This window comes from Onychomys torridus, chromosome 22, assembly GCF_903995425.1.
Source record: "Onychomys torridus chromosome 22, mOncTor1.1, whole genome shotgun sequence".
In the NCBI taxonomy this organism is placed as follows: domain Eukaryota; kingdom Metazoa; phylum Chordata; class Mammalia; order Rodentia; family Cricetidae; genus Onychomys; species Onychomys torridus.
This window is the reverse complement of record NC_050464.1, coordinates 41,533,742-41,554,885: the sequence shown is the minus strand read 5'-3', so window position 1 is coordinate 41,554,885 and position 21,144 is coordinate 41,533,742. Positions and strand designations below refer to the sequence as shown.

Here is a 21,144-nt window from a genome sequence, read left to right as displayed (position 1 = left end):
GGATTTGAACCCGGGTCCTCTGGAAGAGCAGGCAGTGGTCTCTACTGCTGAGCCATCTCTCTAGCCTTTCCCAACAATTTTCTTTTAAAAAGAAGTTAGCAGCCAGGCAGTGGTGGTAAAGACCTTTAATCCCAGCACTTGGGAGGCAGAGGCAGGTGGATCAGTGAGTTCAAGGCCAGCCTGGTCTACAGAGAAAATTCTAGGACAGCCAGGGCTATGCAGAGAAACCCTGTCTAGAAAAAAAACAAAACAAAAAAGAAATTAGCATGAATTATTAGGCACTTAAATAAAAGCTATTTTAATACTTCAATGATCTATAATTTCTATGCCATGGAAATTCTGTTCTAGGACAGTGAGATGGCTCAGCACTTGCTTCACAAGCCTGGAGACTTGAGTTGATCCCCAGAACACACACGCACGCACACACACACACACACACACACACACACACACACACACACACACACCAAAATACACTAACAAACAAAAAATGTCAAGAAAAGAAATTCTATAAAGCATGGTGGCACATGCCCTTAATCCTAGCACTCAAGAGGCAAGGCAGGTGGCTCTCTGTACACTCAAGACCAGCCTGATCTAAAGAGTAAGTCCAGGACCAGCCAGGAGTACATAGTGAAATGGTAACTTTCCAACTCCAACCCCCAATAAAGGAAAGAAAAAGAAAGAAAAATTCCCTTTATACATAATACCTATTAAAGCCAGGTGAGGTGGCACATCCCAGAACTTGGGAGATAGAAACAAGCAGACCTCTGAGAGTTCCAGGGCCAGCTTTGTGTCATTACCCCTCTCCATAGTCCCTTCTCCATCCTGTCCTCCCTTTTCCTCACTCCAACTTAACCCTCGCCGTTCCAACACTTCCCTTTAACCCTTAGAACTCTACATCCTACCTATAGAGATACCTGCTCACCCAGGTTCACTGCTGTCCTAGTCATCACAGTCAGGAAATGGAAACAGCCGAGATGTCCATCACCTGATGAATTCCAAACACAGCAGGTAACACTTCCACTAACACGGAGGCAGGCCTGTGAAAACACAAGCAGAGAGGGGTGGGGTGTTTCTGGAGCTGTGACAAAGGCCTGGCAGCACAATTTAAAAGAAGGACTGAGACCACAAACCGCCAGGAAAACAAAACAAAATGACTATACCCAACACACATGTTTCAATAATAACTTTAAATAATAATGGCCTCAGCTGACCAATTGAAAGATACAGGATGGCAGAATGGATTAGGAAACAAAGTCCATCTTTCCCTTAGTCTACAAGAAACTCACCTTAGCTTTAAAGAGAGGTACCAACTTAAAGTGAAAGGATGGAAAAAATTAGGCCAAGCAGATGAGGACTAGGAAGCAAGCAGGTACTCCTTTCCTTAGTATCTGTCTTCGAAGTAAGCAGGATAGATAAAAGAGTACTCCATTCTAATCAAGGGAACCATTAACCAAGAAGACATTATAATGCTAAATATATATGCGCTCAACTCCAGTGCATCCAATTTCATAAAAAAGCATACAAGTGGAATTCAAAACACAGATTAACACCAACCCAACAGCGGGTGATTTCATACCCCACTTTCTCCAATAGATATGTCACTAGGAGAACAACAAGAAATAGAATTAAATGATACCATACATCAAGTGAGCCTAGCAGTTATCTCCTCAGAACAGTCCGCGTCCAAACACCAAAGAATATACATTCTACTAGTGGCTCAGACAGCTGTTTTAAACAGGCAGGTGGATCTCTGTAAGTTCAGGGCCAGCCTTGTCTACATAGTGAGTTCCAGGACAGCCAGGACTACACAGAGAAACCTTGTCTCGAAAAACCAACCAAACAACAACAACAAAAAAGAAAAAAAATTTAAATTCCTGGAACTAAAAGAAAATGAAGACACAACTAGCACAGGCCAAACGCAGTCCTTTAAGAGAAATCTATAGCTTTAAGTGCCTACACTAAGAATCAGAAAGAGCACACACAAATGAGTTCATGATGCACATCCTGTATTGGGAACACAACTAGCACAGGCCAAACGCAGTCCTTTAAGAGAAATCTATAGCTTTAAGTGCCTACACTAAGAATCAGAAAGAGCACACACAAATGAGTTCATGATGCACATCCTGTATTGGGAAACACAACTAGCACAGGCCAAACGCAGTCCTTTAAGAGAAATCTATAGCTTTAAGTGCCTACACTAAGAAATCAGAAAGAATACAAATAAATGATTTAATGATGCAAATCCTGTATTGGGAACACAACTAGCACAGGCCAAACGCAGTCCTTTAAGAGAAATCTATAGCTTTAAGTGCCTACACTAAGAATCAGAAAGAGCACACACAAATGAGTTCATGATGCACATCCTGTATTGGGAACACAACTAGCACAGGCCAAACGCAGTCCTTTAAGGAAATCTATAGCTTTAAGTGCCTACACTAAGAAATCAGAAAGAATACAAATAAATGATTTAATGATGCAAATCCTGTATTTGGGAACACAAGAACAAATCAAACTCAAAATCCACTAGATGGCAAGAATAATTAAAAAAAAAAAGGCAGAAATTAATGAAATAGAAACAAAGAATTAATCTAAAGAGTGGTTCTTTGAGAAGATAAACAAGATTAAACAGACCTTGGCCCAAGTAGACAAAAAAAAAAAAAAAAAAAAAAAAAAGGACCCAAAATTAACAGAATCAGGAATGAACAAGGAAACATTACAATAGACACTAAAGAAATTTAGAATATTATAAGGCAATGCTTTAAAACTTGCACTCCATTAAGTTGGAAAATCTAAAACAATTTCTAGGTTCATCCAAACCACAGAAGTTAAACTAAGAAGAGAACAACCACCTCAACAGATCTGTAAGAAATTAGGAGACTGAAGCAGTTATAAAACCCTCTGACTTAAAAGGAATGCTTAGGCACAGATGGACTCACAGTGGAATCCTATCAGAAGGTACAGGGGTGCCTCAACATATATAAGTCAATAAACATAAAATATCATATAAATATGCTTAAAGACAAAAATCACATGATTATCTCAAGAGATGCAGAAAAAGCCTTTGACAAAACTTCAACATGCTTTCATGATTAAAGGTCCTAGAGAGAGTGTAGGGATGGAAGGAACATAACTCCACATAATAAAGGCGATATGTTGACAACCCACAGCCCAACGATCATTCTAAGTGGAGAAAAGTTCAAAGCAACACCATTAAAATCAGGAAGGAGACAGCGCTGCTCCATTGTCCCCACTCCTTAAATTATACAGCTTAAGCCCTAAGCTGGGACAGTATGGGAAGAGGAGGAAGCTAAAGTGATAAAACAGGAAAATAAGTCAATTATCTTTACTTGTATATGACAAAATATTATACATAAATGATCCCCAAAATTATCATCGGAAAACTTCTAGAAACAATCAACAATTTCAACAAAGTGTAGGATACAAAATCAACTTATAAAACCAGGTATAGTGATGCATGCCTTTAATCCCAGTACTTGTGGGAGGCAGAGGCAGGTGGATCTGTGAGTTTTGAGGCCAGCCTGGTCTACAGAGTGAGTTTCAGGATAGCCAGGACTGTTACACAAGAGAAACCTTGTCTCAGAAAAAAACAAAAAACAAACACCAACTTGCAAAACCAGTATCCTTTCTATACACCAACTGTAGAGACCCATAGAGGTTTCCTAGTGAGAACTTACTTATGGTCCAAGGATCTGAGCTTTGCTTACCCAGCAGGGGGGCATAAGGGGATGATTTGACCACGAGCATGGTTACCAGGTGTTTGTTGGAAGGGTCTACACTTGGCTGTATGGTGTGCTTTGATCTAGGAAGGCGGAGGTCTTTTGCCCCGCCCCTTGGCATTGTTATAAAAAGTCCTTTTGAAGAGCCAGAAGCTATCCTGTGTTTCTGTCTTTTCTCCACTCTGCTATCTTTCTATCTAAAAGTTTCTTATCCTTCTCTCCTCCTCATAGGAACTCTTTTTAAAAGGTGGGAGGCTGGCCTCCCACAGCCAACAACAAACCACACTTGAGAGAGAGAATCAAGGACACAGAAAGAAATAAATATAAGAAAATAAAATATCTTAGAATAAACATACCCAAGGTGAAATAATACTATAATAAAAACTTAAATCTCTGAAGAGATTGAGGAAGATACTAGAAAATGGAAAGACATCCCATGCTCACTGATTAGTACAATTAATGCTGTGAAAATGACCATTCTACAAGAGCAATTTACATATTCAGTGTCATCCCAATAAAAACATCCACCACAGTCTTCACAGAAATAGAAAAAAAAATCCTACAATTATTATAAAAACATAGATCTCAGATAGCCTAAAGGATTACCATTCTTGACTTCAGGATATATCACAGAGCCATGTGGCATGGGCACAAAAACAGACAGGAGAGCAATGGGACAAAACAGAAGAGCCACACATGAGCATACCTAAGTACAGCGATCCAGTATTTGACAAGCAAGTCAAAGACACACACTAGTGAAAAGACAGTATCTCCAACAAATGTTGCTGAGGAAACTGGGTGTCCACATACTGAAGAATGAAATAGACCTCTATCTATCACCTTGTGCAAAAATTAGGTCCAAAGGGATCAAAGACATTGTTGAAGAAACCCAAAACCCTGAAACTGCTAGAAGAAAACGTAGGCAGTACCCTACAGGCATAGGTGTAGGAAGGACTTTCTGCAAAGGATTCCATTTGCCCAGCAATTAAAGCCAGCAAGCAACAAGGGATACTTCACACTAAATAGCTTCTGTATAGCTGAATACTTAACTGAGTGAGGAGGAAAGCCAACAGAGTGGGAGAGAATCTTTGCTAGCTATATATCTGATGGAGGATTAATATCCAGGATATATAAAGAGCTTTTAAAAAAATCAAGAAAACCAATAATCCAATAAGGAAAAACAACTAGAGTTCTCAAAAGAAAGAATAAAAATGGTTAAGAAATATTTCAGTAAGTGTTCATCATCCTTAACAATTAGGGGAATGCAAAAGAAAATAACTCTGAGACTTTCATCTCACCCCCAGTCAGAAAGGCAGAAACAAAAAACAGACAACAAATGCTGTGAGCTGTGGGGGCAGGGAGCCCTCATTCACCATTGGTGGGGAAGGAGCCCTCACTCACTGCTGGTGGGAAAGGAACCCTTACTCACTGCTGGTGGGAAAGGAACCCTCGCTCACTGCTGGTGGGAAGGGACCCTTACTCACTGTTGGTGGGGAAGGAGCCCTCACTCACTGCTGGTGGGAAAGCAAACTAGTACAGCTACTCTGAAAACCAGTGTGGAGAACCCTTAAAACACTAAAACTACATGTATTATATGACTCGGCTGCACCACTTCTTGGCCTATGCCAAAAGGTCTCAACATCCTGGTCCAGAGACACTTGCCGCAACCATGTTCTCTGCTGCTCTCTATTCACAATAGCCAGGAATCGGAAACAACCTAAATGTCCTTCAACTAACAAACAGATGATGAAAATATGGTACATATACATAGTGGAATAGTATTTAGAAGTAAAGAAAAAAGAAAAATCATGAAATTTGCAGGTAAATGGATGGACTTGAGAAATACACGAAGTAACACAGACCCAGAAGGACCAAATGCCACATGTTCTTTCTCACCTGTGGTTTCTAGACTCATGTCTTCAGATAAGTAAATAACCTGGAGTAACCACAGGGGTAAGTGTAAAGGGACCACAGGAAAGGGAGGGAGCTGTGAAGAGGGGACTAGCAGGAAGATACAGATGACTGCAGGGGATGGAAAACACAGGAGAAGGCTTTAATTGGGGAGGGAGGACCATACAGCAAAGGGAAGGAGGCGGGGCAAAAACCCACTAAGATGTTTGAAAAAGACCTAGAGAATTGTTATTTTATATTTATCTAAAATTAGATATAATACATATATGTGGCTTAAATGAAATTACCTCAGTTAAGGTGATAATACTCCCCCTCCCAGGAGCCACAGACTGTCTCATAAAACCCCCAGTAGAGGGCATGAGAAACCTTTTGAGTTTGTTGGTCGGGGAGTCCAAGAGACTCCCCAAACAATATAGCCTACTGCTATTGCCCTTGGTTGAAATATAGTCATGCCTGAGCAGATCCTGAAGGCAAAAAGCAAGTTACATGAAGAAGTTGCCTAAAATGCCTATGGTTTCTACTCCTGTTACAATGCTGTCGGCTGCCAAGCATGCACCTATAGCCTCAAGGGTATGCTTTATTGATAGGCTGACAAAGGAAAAGAACATGGGGGCCTGGCTTACTGAGGGTTCTACATACATGTTTTGCAGGCACCCCTAGAAGTACACAGCTGCAGCATTACCAAGCACGGTGACAGCCCTGAAATATGCTGGTAAAGGAAACTCTTCACAGTGGGCAGAGCTTTGGGCAGCATATGTGGTTGCACATCTTGCTTAGAAGGAGGAATGGCCAGAGCTGTGATTGTTCCACTGATTCATGGGCTGTAGATAGTTAATGGATTGGCCAGATGGTCGGGAATTTGGAAACAGTATGATTGAAAAATTGGTGGGAAAAGACATCTGGGGAAGAAGTATGTGGACAGACCTCTTTGGATGGGCAAAGGATGTGAAGATACTTCTATCCTGTGTAAATGATTATCAGAAGGTGATTTCAGCAGAGGAGGAGTGAAATGAACCATCTGTGGACAGTTAGCGTCTTTCCCTAGACTTCCCTGTCATTGCTCAGGGGCCCACAAACAAAGTGGCCATGGTGGCAGTAATTAAGGTTATGCATGGGCTCAACATCATGGGCTTCCACTCACCAAAAGCTGATCTGGCTACAAACCATTGCTGAGTGCCAAATCTGCCAACAGCTGAGACCAACACTATTCTCCAGGATGACTACCCACTGACTTTCCATGGAATGGAAAATGATTTGTCCTTATTGGAGTAGATACTCATTCTGGTTATGGGTTTGCCTTCCTGCATGTGATGCCTCTGCCAAAACTACCACCCATGGAATTACAGAATGTCTTACTCTGTAGAATAATCCTTTTGTGCATTGTGAAGATTTGTCACTGTGGTTGACTTAAATAAAAGAAGCTGACTGGCCAATAGCAAACAGGATAAAGTTAGGCAGGAGAGCCAAACTGAGAATGATGGGAAGAAGAAGGGCAGAGTCTAGAGTTGCCAGCCAGATGCAAAGAGAGTAGGAGATGAATGTGCCATGTGAATAAAGGTACTGCCCATGTGGCAGAGTGTAAATGAGAAATATGGGTTAACTTAAAATGTAAGAGCTAGTTAGTAATAAGCCTGAGCTACAGGCTGAGCATTTATAAATAATCTTAAGTCTCCATTTGGTTTATTTGGGAGCAGGCAGTCAGGACATATATATGTAGGAATCTCTGCCTACATCTTATCCACCATCATAGTATTTCACACAGCACTGCTACTGAAGGAACTCACTTCACAGCCAGAGAAGTTTTAACAATGGGCCTATACTCATGAAATCCACTGGCCAATCCACTGGCCTTACCATAATTTTCCACCACTCCAAAGCAGTTGGCTTTATAGAATAGTAGAATAATAGGATGCCCTCTTGAAGATACAATTATAATGCCAAGGAGGGCAGTAGCCTGGAGGGCTGGGGCAGGGTTCTCCAGAGGGAGTATGTGCTCTGAATCAGCATCCAATATATGGTAGAGTTTCTCCTATAGCCAGGATCCACCGGTCCAGGAATCAGGGATAGAAAAGGGAACAGTCCCACTCACTGTCTGCTGTGGGATGTCTTTCTGTATGCTGTGAATACATGTTGCTCTGATTGGTTGATAAATAAAACTACTTGGCCAATGGTGAGACACAATAAGATTAGGTGGTACATTCAAACTGAAGAGACAGAGGAAGAAAAAGGTGAGGGGAGTTACTGCAATCCACCGCCAGGAGAAGCAAGATGTAAAAGTACTGGTAAGCCACGAAGCCACGTGGCAAGACATAGAATGATAGGAATGGGTTGAATTAAGTTATAAGAGATAGTTAATAATGTGCTGGAGCCATAGGCCATACAGTTTGTAATTAATATTAAGCTTCTGAGTGATTATTTTGTAAGTGGCTGCAGGACCACAGGGCTGGGTGGTACCGGAGAAACTTCCAAATATAACTATCATCCCCCCCCCCAATGATGCACTATGAAAGTTTTTGCTGTTTTCACGACCTTAAATTCTGTTAGTCTAGAAGTACTGGTTCCAGGTGTGGACTGTTTCTGTCAGGAGACAGGAGAAACATTCCATTGAACTGGAAGCTCAGACAGCCCCCTGGCCACTTTGAGCTTCTGATGCCCTTTAGCCAAAAGGCTAAGAAAGGAAATAACAGTGTTAGGAGGAGTGATTGATGCAGATTACCATGGAGAAATTGGATTGCTTCTCCACAATGGAGGTAAGAGAGATTATGTCTGGAGTGCAGGAGATCCTTTAGGACATCACTTGGTGTTACAATGTCCTCTGATTAAAGTCAATGGGAAACTACAACAACCCAATCCAGGCAGGATGACAAAAGGCACAGACCCTTTAGGAATGAAGGTATGGGTCACTCCTCCAGGAAAAGAACTAAGACCTGCTGAGGTGCTTGCTAAGGGTGGAAGAAATACAAAATGGGTAGTAGAGGAAAGTAGCTATAAATACCAGCTAATGCCATGTGACCAGTTGCAGAAACAAGGATTACAATTGACATGAGAGTTTCTGTCATATTTTGTTAATGTGTTTGCAGAGATATTTGTGTTCTTTCCTTAATTTCCTTACCAGTAATGTAATATCAATTGAGACAATATCAGTGGTTATCATACTAAGTTTTGAGATACTAAAAAATGTCCCTCAAAGGACACTGCTACCTATTCTAAAATATGTAATGCATTTGTGGTTGTATGTGGTTAGTTACATTGTGTTAGATATAATCATGACCTGGTTATTTTCACTTAGAAATTAAGTATGGCATGAAGACGTGATTGTGTGCCAAGTTGATAAGGGGTGATTCTTGGTTATCAACTTTACTACACCTGTAATTAACTAAAAACCCAAGTCACTGGGCACACCTGTGAGGGATTTTAGTTAACTGGATCATTTAGTAAAACTGTTCTTTGCATGCCTGCTCTGGCTCTCACTTCAATAGCATTAGAGCTTACTTCTTTGGGAATCCGAAATATACTGAAGACCAGCGGAGATATCCAGCCTCGGTGGTCTGAACCACTACTGGGAACTTTCCTCTGGGAGATAGCCACTGTTGGACTAGCCAGACCATAGTTGGTAAGCCATTTAAATAAATAAATTATATATATACATATTCTATCAGTTCTGTTCCTCTAGAAAATCCCAGCTAACACAGTAACCAAAAGCTCTCTAATCGGATGAAAGGCCTGATTAACAGAAGGGAAATCATGTTTGGTGCTGGAAACAGAGTCAACTACATGTGGCTAGTGAAGCCATAGATATTGGAGGAGAACCTACAACTGTCACTTTACTAAGCCAGTGCAATACCTAACTGCATTCTAAATACTTATCCTTACACCCACATATAAGTGCACATCTCACCCCTCATCAAAGACCTTTTTTGCAGCAGCAGGAGACCATTACAGAAAGCCACAAGTGGTCAAAATGCAGAGAACACTGGCCATGGGTGCCCAAGCCCTGCTGATACATCTACAACACAATTCCTGCACTTAATACTCAGGGGGCATGATAGAAGAGGAAGGAGGTGGAAAGATTGTAAGAGCCAGAGGACCAGGAAGTCAGCCTGGTGAGATTGTCTGTTCTCCTAAATCTCAACAACATGGCTGCCTAAACAAGACTGGAACAATTCCAATGACATTTGACATCTCAAGGTTATGGGGAAAATCTCACCCCCAACCCTAGATAAAGATCTATAGGCAATTAACAACTGCTCTCCAGACAGAAGCAAGGGGAGAATTAGCCTTCCCTAGGGATGAGTCCCCTGACTAGCTATCTAAATACTGAGTGGTCAGTCCTAGAAACTTAAACAAACAGGCAAAATTGAATTGATTAACAAGTTGTATGTATATGCTCATTTTTTATATGTATGTGTAATAATAATGGTTAAATAAGAGAAAGCCCTGGCTTTGAGACGAGAGAGTGTGGTCAGATGTGGGAGGGGTAGAAGAGGGTAGGGAGAAGTGATGTTATTATATTTTAAGAGTTGTATAAAGTTCTCAAAGAATAAGCAAAAAAATATTTAATAACAAAAAATTTTATGTGCATGCTTATATGCACACCTTCATGCACATGCCCTCAAAGGCCAGAGGTTTCAGATCCTTGGGGCTGGAGTTACAGGTAGTTGTGAGCCACGTGATGTGGGTACTGGTCTTCTGGATGAGCAGTAAGCACTCTTAATATCTCTCTAGCCCCCTTTCTGGCTTTATATTTTAATTTACTGTTGCCAATCCCTGGAAGTTTTTATATGGTTCCCAGTTAAAAACCATTAATAGCCAGGTGATATGTTACATAGGTGCTTCATCTAATTTTGTTATTGCTGTAGTGTTGAAGACTGAACTCAGTTCACTACTGGCACATGTTAGGCAAGTACTCTGTAATCTGTAGTTCTTTTCCTATCTTTTATTCTCTAAAATAAATCAGTTGTAGATGGTAATCACCTATGTTTGGTTGTGTAAATTGAGTCTCTGCAAGATTCTTTACCTAAGGTCTCTTAAGTCAAAGAGCCAGGACTCAGGCCCAGGTCTTGTACTCCCAAGTCCAATCCAGTTTCTCAAATGGGTACAACTGACCTGTGCTCTTTAAAGAATGCTTGGGGCTATTTCCAGTTTTCCTGAAAATATTCTCAAGATCATTTGGGAAGGGGAAAATTTGGCTTGACAGAGTACAGAGCAAGCAAAGTGACTAAAGTGTGCACTGACATGAAATTATGCCTATAATGTCTACACTTCACCAGTTCCCTGGGAGTCCCACCAAGAGGCCCCTGGATCCCAAGTTATGAATGAATCTCAGCGAGTGGAGGTAGTCAGAAGGAAAGGCTATGTACAAACGTAGTATTCAAGCGATTGTTCAAAACTGTTTGATCAGATTTGTGTTACATCAACTAGTGCACAAAGCCCGTGCTGGACACACAGTGTGTGTGTGTTCAGGAGTCTTCGAATTAGCCCCGGTAAAATCTATCTTTCATCTTACTGTAACAAGCTGTCTGCCCCGGAAGTACATAACGATTAAAGCAAAGCCTCAGGCTGGTAGAATTTGTCTAACCCAACTGGGTCTCTGTCGTGCAAATCTGCATTTGTAGAGGATTAAATGTTTGGACAGGGGCTACGCTATTAAAAAACACTGGCTGCTCTGGCAGAGGACCCGGGTTGGGTTCCCAGCACCCACATGGCCCTTCCCAACTGTCCACAACTCCAGTTCTACGTGACCCAGTGCCCTCTTATGGCCTCAACAGGCATCAGACACGCACATGGGGCGGACACCTATGTAGGCAAAACAGCCACACACATTTTAAAAAGTTTTTAAAAGTCAGTACAGGGGGCCAACACGCCAGCGTTAAAACACTGCTCTGGGTTTCTCGAACACCCTCCTGTTAAACCTGAGGCGCCCAAATCTGGCGTCGTCGGCTTCCACACCAGTGTGAAGTCTCCAACGTGCGCGATGGAAGCGCGGTGTCTGTTAGGAAGGCGGACTTCCTCTGCGAGCAGCGAGGGAGTGCAACACCAGCCACGGCACAACGCCGTCTGAGGCCCCGACTCGAGAACTCACTCGAAAGCAGCCTTAGGGGTACTGAGGCTGGCGGGAGGACGTCGGGCAGCACGCAGCCTCAGCGCTCGCCCAGTGTGCGCAGGCGCCGACCCGACCTCACGTGCGCGCCAACGGGCCGCGCAGCCGCACTGGAGGACTCGTGCGCCGAGGGTGGGGCGTGGACTGGGCGGAGCTAGCCCCCAGGCGCGCTGACGCAATGGCCCGCGGCGGAAGGGTGCGGACGCGCATGCGTGGCTGGGGCTCGGACCATTGGGGAGGCCGGGCTGCGCCTGCGTACTGAGAGGCCCGGCGGTGGCGGCGGCGGCGGCGGCAGCTGTGAGGGGGTTCCCGGAAGATGGTGCTGATTAAGGAATTGTGAGTGGGTCGGTGGGCTAGTGTGAGGCTCCGGGACGCGAGCTGGGGAGGGTCGGTTGGCTCAGTGTGGGGGGCGCTCCCGGGACGCCGCGAGCCCCTTGCCGGAGCCCCGAGGCCCTGTGCGGAGACGCCGCCCTCCCTAGTCCGCCCCAGGCTCGGCGGCGCGGCCGGAGCTCCCGTGGGAGCCGGGAGTGCCCGGCGAGGGGTCGCCCGGAAGTTCATGCCAGAACGCCTGCAGGCTCAGTGGACCTGACCCCTAGAACACCTCTCTGCCATCGATCTCTGGCCCCGCACCTCTTAAGATGAGGCGACAGCGGCCCCATCTGCTTTCCCGGGTTACGATGCTGCGTTAAACACATGGTGTGGCAAATGAAGACATCCCCAGGTGCATCGGACTGGCCCCATGATTTATCTTGTTGAAAAGTTGTGCTTCCCCACTCCTTCGAGCCGGGAACATGACAGGAAATTGTGCTGACAGGGACTGTTCGGCTGTCACACCCGAATCAGTGGTCCTTGTGCAATTAGGGATTTCAAGTATGACCCATTTTGTCGCTCTTCTACCCCACCCCAATTTCATTTCAGATTCTCTCTCTCTCTCTCTCTCTTTTTTTTTTAAAAACAGGCTCCAATTTAGCTGTGTAGATAGCTTATCTGTGTTAATCCCAACCGTGTAAAAAGAAAAAAAAAAAAAAAAAAACCACACAGTGCCTCTACTTAACACTGCCCAGATTCTTTTTTCTGCTCATATCTAAATTTTCTCTTGCCCATCACAGCATCGCAAGACCCCTTGTTGCTCTGCAAACAGGCTTAACTTAGGGCAGGTCCTTTCTGCTGCCTTGGATGCTTTCTCCGCCAGTCAGTAGCTCACCTTCTCGGGGAGTTTGTATTGTTTGTCTTTGACCCATGTTCTCTCCACGTTGTAGCTGTACTCACTCTGACACCTCCAGCCCTTAGACACAGTCTGTAGCACTTAGAAGACATTCAGCAGTACTCTCGGAGGTAAGAAGAGGACATGAAGAGGGGGTCATGAGCCACTCTGTGGGTGCTGGAAACTGAACTTCGATACTCTGAAAGAGCAGCAAGTCCTCTGAGCCATTGAGCCATCTCTCAGCCCCTCAGCAAACATTTGCTAATGAATTGATGACAGATTCTTTTTGGAAAAAATTTAAGTGTGTGTGTGTGTGTGTGTACAGGCAGGTGCCACGGCCTGCTTTTCGAGATCAGAGGACAACTTGAAGGAGTCAGTTGTGTTCTCCCATTAGGGTCCTGCAGCTGGAATTCAGGTCATACTTGGAGGCTATCTCTGGCCTGAAAAAAATCACTACTTGTTAGTAATGGGGAACCTGAAAAGAGGCATACTTTTGCATTCTGCACAGAGCAAAGATTTGCGTTTAAAACATATTCATAGCACTGAACTTTGAGCCTGTGTGAAAACTTTCTTCCAAGTAATATCAATGTGTCTTGCAAGCTCTGCCTCATTTATTATTCTAATGGCAGATATTAAGACAAAAGTAGATTCTGAGACAGATAGAAATTGACTTGTCCCAGACCACCTAACTAGAGAGTTGCGTCCTGGATTAAACATGAGGTCTTTAATTGTTTTTAATGTATTAGTTACTTGTTTTCAAAATGAGAATTAACTGTTGAGTAGCCCTATTTGACAATTAGATGAGTAATCTGCAGGCAGATTAGTCCAGAATGGGAATTTATACACTATGCATTTTGCAAATCCTCTAAGATTTGTTTTTATTATTTTAAAATGCGTGCGTGTGTGTGTGTGTGTGTGTGTGTGTGTGTGTGTGTGTGTGTGTTTGCCAAGCACAACCACTGTCCAGGGCCCTAGAAACATCAGGCTTGGGGCGAGGGTCTTCTTGGAGCCCCCAGGCCTTCCTCAGACCTCCCTTACCTCCGCTCACATCCTCCTCACTCACACTCTGGCTTCCATGGGCATCTGCACTTACTTTTGTCTCACTAAACTTGAATGATCAGGTTGTGGAGGTACTTTTCTGGAAACATTCATTCATGGACTTGAAGGCATGTTTGTATGCTGAGAGAAGTATCGGGAATAAAATAGGCACAGGGCTGTTGAGAGCTCTATGCCTAAGAGCCCTGACTGCGCTTTCAGAAGACCCGTGTTAGTGGCTTGTGACCTGTACCTGTAGTGCCAGGTTGACCCCATGCCCTCTTCTGGCTTTTGTGGGTGCCCTCTCGTACACATAAAAGTAAACCTTTAAAATGTATAGCACATAAATGATGAATGCAACTATACTGAACATTTCATGAGATTGTCCTGACCAGAGATTTTACAGAGGATGAGCTTTGTCAGTGCTTGCTTACCCTAACAGGAATCACGCCTCTGCATCTTGGGTCCTGTGGCAGTGAGGTGGGTCAACGGTGGCAGTCTTAGTCTTGTAGTTGAGACCTTAGGGTCCTAGGCTTAAAAACACCTTCTCCTGTAAATAGCATTCTTGTCTACCATGTCACTAGATTTAAAGTTCCAAGACAAGTGGTGGTGCACGCCTTTAATCCCAGGCAGTGGATCTCTGTTTGAGGTCAGCCTAGCTATAGAGTGAGTTCTAGGACAGCCAGGACTACATAGAGACAAGACACCCTGTCTCAGAATATATATATATATATATATATATATATATGTTACATTGAGTCTAGAGATCTGTGTTTTAAAGCCAAATCAGTATGTAATGTGTATTATTTTCTTTTTCTTTTCAGTCGTGTGGTTTTGCCGTGTTCTGTTCAGGAGGTAAGTTTTGTTTTTTTTGTTTCTGTTTTTGTTTTTTGGTTCTGCACATCCTATTGGTATGATTTACTGATATGTCAGTCTATGCTGTTTTTGTAATATGCATTTGCTTTTGTCTTCTCTCTTGGTGCAGTCCTGGGATTTGGACCCAGGGCCTCACACATGCTAGGCAAGCGGTCTGCCTTCATTTGCCTTTCCATCCAGTTCTTGTGACAAAGTGAATCATGTGTTACAGATAGTTTTAAATAAATTTCTGTTATATTGTCTTGTTTGGAAGAATCTGTCAAAAATAATTTAACCAGCGTAGAAATTGTTTCAGCGTTGTCCCAGAAAAATGAGGTTCCAGCCTCAAGACATTTGTTTTTCCACAGAACTTGCTTTTCTGTAACATGTGTGAGTTAAGCCTTCTCTGTCTTGCCTGTGGTGACATTGGAGCTTTTCTGGTGGTAGCTCTGCCTGCCAACCTCACCACCCCCAAGACCTTCTGTTCCACTTTAGCAGGTCACGGAGTTAAACATTCCCAGCACATCCATTTGTGCTAATATGATGTGACCTCATGACTTTACACAGCAGGCTACATGCGCTGTAGCTGTTGCTGTGCACTGAAATGGTGTTCCAGATGTGATCGTACCATCAGCTCACAGTGAGATTATGTCTCACATGTGATGGAGACAGCGGACAGGGAAGACAAAGCAGGGCGGCTGTCTGAGAAGTTGGCATGTTAGCCAAGTTAACCCCCAGGGTCCTTCTGAACATGCTCACAGTAGTTCCCCAGCTGACAGTAGATCCTGAGCAGAGACTTGGAAGTTGAACAAAACAAACCGATAAGCTGAGAAGTGACAGATGACAGAAGGCAGGAAAAGCAGAACTGAGGAAAAGCGGTGGCTCTCTCCTTTATGGACTTGAGTGCAGCTGCGTGGTGACTGAGCAGGGCTGGGGTTTCACCACAGTGCTCAGAACACTGGCGCACCAGGCCCAGCTCTGTGTTTGTCCAATTGATTAATTGAGCTCAGAGGAGGGACTTGACATTTATTTTTGTAGGGTTTATTTTCGGGGAGCGGGGGTAGCTGATTGAAACAACTTGTTGAAATCTGGACTCTTGATATTGTCACCCCAGATCTTTTCAGCTTGTTGTTGTACTCAGATTTAACAAGCATGCCCCCCTTCCCTGAGTCTTGAGTTACTCGTTTTTTGTTTTTCCGAGACAGGGTTTCTCTGTGTAGCCCCCACCTGTCCTGGAGCTTACTCTGTAGACCAGGCTGGCCTCAATGTAGAGATCTATGTTGTCTAAGTCTCCTGAGTGCTGGGGTTAAAGGTGTGGACTACCAAATCTGACCCTGAGTTGTTTTTCAAATAATTCCCAAGAGACAACCTAGTAGCATGCTTCAAGTTACCAATTCATTAATCTTTTGGGGAGTCTAGCCATTTAGTTTATTCATGGATTTTGTTAGACCAAATTTATCCTCTGTTTTAAAGACATTTTAATCCTGTTTGGAAATATGACATGTTGAAAGGAGATTTTGAAGGACTTTTAAGGACTATGACATTAGCATTTGACAAACCCAAGAAACATGTCAGAAAACAAAGGGAACAGCATCCCCAGCCATCCAGATTCGTTTGTTTGTTTGTTTGTTTTGGATTTTGAGACAAGGTTTCTCTGTGTAGTGGCGCTGGCTGTCCTAGAATTCTTTGTAAACCAGGCTGGCCTGTCTCTGCCTCCTGAGTGCTGGGATTAAAGGCGTGGCCCACCACGCCCTGCTCAGTCCAAAGCCTTAAGTAGATTAGATACTTCCTTCTGAAAACTTTTTTTAGTTCCAGCCTTTCAGACCCCTCCAAATCATGCAAGATAGGGGTGAGGGCTATTAAGTTAGCCAGCATAACATTGCATCCCCGTGAGCATTTCCATGAGTATTTCCTGAGCTTTTGATGATGCTTTTATTCTCTCAAATATAATTTAAGCTTTGATTTATGAGTTCTTAGAGGTAAAATTTTGTGACTTTTCTTTGAAAATAAGCTCATAAAGAAGAAAAATGCTGCTTCAAGCTGTCTTAATCAAATTTGAAGAGATTGGCACTAGTCCCTGGAACAGGTGAGGCCGTAAGAGCCTCAGTTTGCCCCTTATGGTGACTGTTAGCGCACAGTCCAGTACTGCTGACACATGGGAACTGCCCTAGCCCTGAGAGCCCTGGTTCACTGTGAGATAATACTCACATGCTTATCTTTCCAGAATGTTTGTGCGTATTGGAGAGTTTTGTTGAAAAGTCCTGATCTTGGGTCCCCAATACCATGTCTCTTCAGCTGAGCAAGGGCCAAATTGTCACTTGCTTCATCAGTCACCAAAGAGACCCCAGAGCTGTGCTATAAGGTCCTGAGGCTTTTCCTACCACACAATGTACTCTTCATTCCTCAGAGAGCTAGCTGGTTGCTCAGCCTTAAGGTTACACTCCTGAGGTGTAAGAGAAGTAAAAATGTTTCACAAGGCACAAGTTCATGGTTCAAAAGTTGAACTAAGTGCTGACATTTTTTTGATAAATAAGTAAAATATTAATAACTGTTTTGTTTGTGAACAATGGAAATCGTGCGATCATCCAGCATTTGTCACATGAGTTCTGTTTTCATGGAGAACACATGCTGAATGGTTTGCTTGGACTTTTCTGTATCATCTTCATTAAAGTTTTAGCGTAGGAAGTTCTGCTGCTCGTATTGACTCAGTGAAACCCTGCTCTTTGGAATTTCAGTATCAGGTTGGACAGCTTTACTCTGTTGCAGAAGCCAGTAAGAATGAAACTGGTGGCGGAGAAGGGATCGAAGTCTTGAAGAATGAACCTTACGAGAAGGATGGAGAGAAGGGACAGTACACACACAAAATTTACCACCTGAAGAGGCAAGTGGGGTTTGCGCCTGTGACCTGCAGTGCCTACCTGGCACCCTCCTTACGAGTAGGTCTGCTGAGCTACGATATGCAGTGACCATGTGTTGTGCTTCCGTTTATTGTGGCCCCCTCATATTTTATACTAAATTATAAAGGTGATACATCTGCCTGTAACAGAAGTTCAAACAGTAGGGAGGACTATAAAATTAAACCTTCATCCTCAACCTGGAGAGAGATGGTTAGCGGTCAGGAGCACTGGCTGCTCTTGTATAGGACCCAGCTTTGGTTCCCAGAATACACATGGTGTCTCACAGCCGTCCGCCACTCTAGTTTCAGGAGGTCCAGCACCATGGGTACCAGGCACAGATGTAGTACACATACACACATGCAGGCAAACTACTCATACACATAAAGTAAAAATACATAATTCATCCTCACTCCTTGCCATCAATATCCTTAAGAAGAGAAACACTTGAAATACTTAAGAGTTTATCCTTCCAGATCCTAGTTCAACCATGTTTTTATGTGATATCTATAGGAGCCTTTTTTTTTTTTTTTTTAAATGTGTGTGGGTGTGTAGGTTCTTACTCAAGTGTGTGTGCGCCAGTGTTTGTCGGGGAGGCTAGAGTGCAGTTCAGTATTATGCTCAGGATGATGGTCTCTTCTGAGGTAGGGCGTGTATTGACCTGGAACTCACCAGTTATACTAGACTGACTCGCACTGGGATTGTGGGTATGGGTCAGTGTGCCCCTGGCACGCTGATGTGGTTTTGGAGATTGAAGTCAGGTTCTCGTGGTTGCAGGACAAGAACTTTCACCAACTGAGCAGCCCTCAGCCCTTGTGTGATTCTTTGAAAAGCCAAGTAAGATTCCCTGGTGTGGGCCCAGCATAGTTTATTCACCTGTTCCCTACAGGGTAGGGAATGAAGATTCGCACGTGTTAGGTAATTGATAGTTTAGTATGTTTTTTTTGTAGTTACAGCATACTTTCTGGTTGCCATAGATGCTGTATCTTTTAGGACAAAGATGGATCTGCTGGAAAGCCACACCGGTTTCACTCGTCCTTCCATATACTAACCTTCCATGTTCTTCTGTTTTGAACTTTCACCAGTTTCCATTTGTGATTTTTTGGGAGTGTGGTTGGATGTGTAATGATGGTGAGGCCTGTGTGACTGACTGGTGGGTTTTCCTTTGTTTTATTAAGTTCCTTTATGTGCCCTCTTGAACCTGAGTCTCATCCATACCTTTTCCTTTAGATATTTTACAATAGGAAGTGCATACCGAGGGTAGAGATGGCTCTGAGTCGTTTCCAGACCACCTCCCTTTCTGTTAAGGTTGGGACGGCATCTCTACTCATCTCGGTTTTCTTCTGTGTACAATCAAGTAAATCTTCTTGTATTCTTAAAGCACCTTGAAGTTGTAGATGAGCTTTAGGTGATTAAGCTTAAATTGTGTCAGCACTTTCTTTTATAAAGTTATATTTTTGCTTATGTGTATGTGTGTTGTGTGTGCAAGAGTAGAGTTGCCTTTGGAGTCCAGAGGAGGATTGCAGGGTGTAGTGATCCATCAGACGTGTGTGCTGGAAACTGAACTCTGGCAAGTGCTCTCAACCACTGAGCCGTTTCACCAGCCTCTCTTTCATTATAATTTTTGATCATCTATTAGTTCAGTTCTACAACAGCTGGGATTTCCTGGGAGTGCCACAATAAGCCAGAGGGTTTATGTGTAAAGTTTTATATTGGTCTGTGATATCCCTTTATAGATTACTATTCCAATGTGAAAACATTAGCTTGTTCCATTGCCGTGACAAAACATAACTAAAAACAACTAGGTGAGGAACGGGTTCATTTGGTTTACAAGGAACAGTGTATCATTGAATCAAGCCAAGGCAGGAACTGAGGCAGAGACTCACCAGCCTGCTCCCCACCATCTCTCTCAGCCTTCTTTTCTGTAGCACCCAGGACCACCTACCCAGGGGTGGCATCTACCCCAGTGAGCTGGAGGCCCTCCCTCATCAATCATTAATCAAGAAAACGTCCTTACAGACTTGCCTGCAGGCAATCTGGTGTAGGCCTTTTCTCAAAAATTCTTCTTCCCAGATGACTAGATTGTGTCAAGTTAACAGAAAACCAACCAGGACACCTCTTGAAATAAATGTGTAATAGCTTTTGTTTGAAGGTGCCAGGCGGTGGTCACGCAGCTGGGCGGTGGTGGCACACGCCTTTGATCCTAGCACTTAGGAGGCAGAGGCAGGCGGATCTCTGAGTTCAAGGCCAGCCTGGGCTACAGAGTGAGTTCCAGGAAAGACGCCAAAGCTACACAGAGAAACCCTGTCTTGAAAAACCAGAAGAGAAAAAAAGAAAAGAAAAAAGAAACCTAAAGGTTCAGATATTAGAAAAACAGCTCCTGGTTATGTAGAAAAGGTCTAGGGCCACTAGGTATTCATATAGTATTCCATGTTGTTAAAACCTAATCAGATAAAAAGCCTAGAAAGTCATTAAAATGTTAGGAATGTTTATCACTTCCTGCTGAGATAGAGGTGATTTCATTTTTATTGGAAAGAAGGGTATTAAATACCATTTCTGGTTTAGGTAACTCTCCAGCCATAAATAATGACTCTTAGTTGAAGAGAGCTATAAATATGGTCACTGCAAGTGATACTATTGCCCAAGAGCTTATTTGGGCATGTAGAACTTTCAGGCTTGGTAGTACAGGTCTCTGGAGACAGCCTTCCTGTGTTCTTGGTCTCCTGTAGCAGCATCTTTACTACTGAAGAGGTCATTCAGAGTCATCCCACAACGTCTTTTCTGTGTACCGGTCCTGAGACATAGGCAGGTTCTGAGTTTTGCGCAAGGAGACACGGGAGTACACACTTACCGTGGTCAATAAATGACAGAGCCTTGTTTACTCTGACTTTTAATTTCTCTTTTGCTCAGAGTATGAAGTCCCAGGCCTGAGGAGCCCAGTTGAGGATCCAGTGAGCACAGGTCCCCTGAGAAGTAGCAGAAGGGGACTAATGGGATGGTGAGGGCTGCTTGACTTTGTGCCCACTCTTAGCAGGCCCTTTGACTCCTGTCCAGAAATGGTAACTGGATAGAAATACAGGAAGGCATAAAAGGAGACAGGAGAGAGGGCAGCAGTGATGGAACTTCATGAGAGAGATGCCAGAAGCCTCTCTACCTCTAAAGACCAGACGGACCACTGTTGCTGCTGTCTGGGAGCAAGAAAGACTCAGGTTCATTACTGACACACTGACTGCTGATAAGCCACCGGATAACCACATTACAGAAGGACACAGATCACTTAGCATCAAGCAAGGCCTTGATTCCAGGAAAGGCTGATGTCAGTACAGGCCCTTCAGAGTTGGGTTCCTCAAGGGCATTGTGTTAGCATTTTAGATGGTGGTACCTACTCTCCTTGTTTGTATGCAA

At 43.5% G+C, this 21,144-nt stretch overlaps 1 protein-coding gene across 10 annotated transcripts in view; it reads left to right on the top strand.

Moving 5' to 3' along the window:
• Positions 1-11,960: 11,960 nt before the first annotated feature.
• Pitpnb (phosphatidylinositol transfer protein beta) overlaps positions 11,961-21,144 on the top strand; it is a 54,978-nt gene continuing 45,794 nt past the window's right edge. For 4 of the 10 annotated variants that reach the window (XR_004943480.1, XR_004943479.1, XR_004943478.1 and 1 more), the window contains exons 1-3: positions 11,962-12,087; positions 14,815-14,845; positions 17,581-17,726. Coding sequence is in view for 5 of the 10 variants with exons in the window: in XM_036171717.1 (XP_036027610.1) it covers positions 12,068-12,087; positions 14,815-14,845; positions 17,581-17,726 (197 nt within the window). In the remaining 5 variants the exon portion in view is untranslated. Of the gene's footprint in view, positions 12,088-14,814; positions 14,846-17,580; positions 17,782-21,144 lie in introns of those variants that run through there. The other 6 variants (XM_036171720.1, XM_036171721.1, XM_036171722.1 and 3 more) reach the window with 4 other exon arrangements.